The sequence below is a fragment of the Colobus angolensis genome, unplaced genomic scaffold, assembly GCF_000951035.1.
Source record: "Colobus angolensis palliatus isolate OR3802 unplaced genomic scaffold, Cang.pa_1.0 Scaffold9500, whole genome shotgun sequence".
In the NCBI taxonomy this organism is placed as follows: Eukaryota; Metazoa; Chordata; class Mammalia; order Primates; family Cercopithecidae; genus Colobus; species Colobus angolensis.
The window spans coordinates 1-2,061 of NW_012123489.1; the positions used below are offsets into that span (position 1 = coordinate 1).

General features: G+C 45.8%; 1 protein-coding gene across 1 annotated transcript; it reads right to left on the minus strand.

Moving 5' to 3' along the window:
- Window positions 1-311: 311 nt before the first annotated feature.
- Window positions 312-1,669, minus strand: LOC105504796 (signal transducer and activator of transcription 2-like; the record flags this gene model as incomplete). The annotated part of the gene is made up of 5 exons (XM_011932364.1): window positions 312-405; window positions 628-648; window positions 1,046-1,105; window positions 1,317-1,409; window positions 1,511-1,669. Coding segments are annotated over 5 exons (427 nt in total), but the record flags the coding sequence as incomplete, so codon positions are not given.
- Window positions 1,670-2,061: the final 392 nt, after the last annotated feature.

A 2,061-nucleotide genomic window follows, 5' to 3' on the forward strand; every position in this document is an offset into this window, starting at 1 on the left:
CGCACCACTGCACTCCAGCTTGGGGGACAGAGTGGGTGGATCACCTGAGGTCAGGAGTTCGAGACCAGCCTGACCAATATGGTGAAACCCTGTCTTTACTAAAAATACAAAAATTAGCCAGGCATAGTGGTGTGTGCCTGTAGTCTCGGCTACTCAGGAGGCTGAGACAGGAGAATTGCTTGAACCCGGAAGGCGGAGGTTGCAGTGAGCCAAGATCGCACCACTGCACTCCAGCTTGGGGGACAGAGTGAGACTCCGTCTCAAAAAAAATAAAAATAGTAATAAAAGCATAGGTCACAAACTATTCTTACCAGGTAACCAAAGTCCCAAATCAAACCCTGACTCTGCCCCTTCTCAGGGGTCAAAGTTTTCTGGTTTGAAGTCAGAATGTTGAACTTCCGGAAGCTGTTCCAGGAGGAAGAAGATACATGGAGACAAGGAACGGAATTACTCTAAAAACTCAGCAGAAAAAAAAACAGAAGTTCCACTTCATTTCAGATCTCGCCATCTCCCTTTGTCCATATCCCAAATCCCCCTCCTCCTTGTTTGTAACACCAGGGATGCCGAATGTGGTTCTGCAGGTCATGCAGGGTACAGATGTTTGCAGTGTCGTTGTCAAGCACCTACCCTTGTAATTGAGGAGGATTCCTGAAAAGAAATAAATAAAAAAAAAATCATCGGGCAAAAGAGTATGGAAGTTAGGAGTTTGGTCTTTGGGATCAGATAGACCTGGGTTCAAACCTGACTTGAGCTCATTAGCTATGTGGCCTTGAGAAGAGATGTAATCAGTCTCTCTAAGCCTGTATCTTTGTTTGTACGGTGCAGCGGTAATAGTTAATTCATGGGGTTGGTGTGACAATTAAATGAGTACCTGACATGCTGCATGTCACAAAGTAAGTGTTCAACAAAAGAAATGAATTATAATTTCTATGAGATAGGAACAGAATGAGGAAGAAGATAGCCCTAGGATCCTGTTGTGAAGAATGAGCATCTCCTCCACCCCAGCAGCCCGTGTCCTGGCCACCCTTTACCTGCTCCAATTTACCTGTCAATGGAGACTTCCACAGTCAGTGACTCATTGCCTTCCTGGAGTCTCACCAGCAGCCTGTGGGAAGGAAGGGGGATAGGGGAAAGTGGTCAACCTCAACCTTCCGGATAGGCCAGATGTTTGAAAAAGAGAAGAGGGATTATAAGAGGTAGGGAGACTGAGAAGAAAGAGAGAAGAAAAAGCCAAGAGTGGGAAGAGCTGTAAAGCCAGAAAATACAAAGTGGCAGGGTTGGAAAAAGCAAGCAGGAATGAGTTCTGGAATGCCAACCTTGTTCGGACGGTGAACTTGCTCCCAGTCTTGAGGATGAGGGGTCGATGGGGAGTTTGGGGCATGCAGGGCTGGGTTTCTACCACAAAGGCTCTGAGGAGAGAGAGGTATGGAAAGAATATATAGCTCAGTATCTGTAAGAATGGCTTCCCTTGTTCCTTCTTTCCCCCAGCGTTCCTGCCTGGCCTCTAGACCTGTGGAGCAGACGCTGTAGCAACTCTGTGACCTGGGCGTTGCGTAGGTCCACCCCTTTGATCAGAGGGTCATCCTGATAGCTAACCAGGCAACTCAGTCCCTTCAGCTCCTTCAGCAGCTGCCTCAGGTGAAACAACAGCTTTGCTCCAGCTGTGAACCTGGGTGATAAAATTCAGGAAGAAGGAATCCATGAGTTTCCTGGATTCCCCCATCCAGGTTCCAAGACCTCTCCATAAATATGTGAAGAGTCAGAAACTGACTTGGGGGCGGGGGGAGAAGAATCCAGGAAGCATATAAAGGATTATTCAACACGATTCATAATCTAAGAAATGAAAATCGAAGCTATTTTCACATATAAAACTGCTAACAGATTTAACATAACAGCTTTCATATGCTATGTACAACTTACATTAAGCCCTTTCCACATATTAACGCATTTAATCCTCAAAACAACCTCTGAGGCAGGTACTATTATTATCCCCACATTACAGATGATAAAACTGAGGCCCAGAAAGGTTAAGTGACTTGCTCAAGGTCATACAACTAGTAA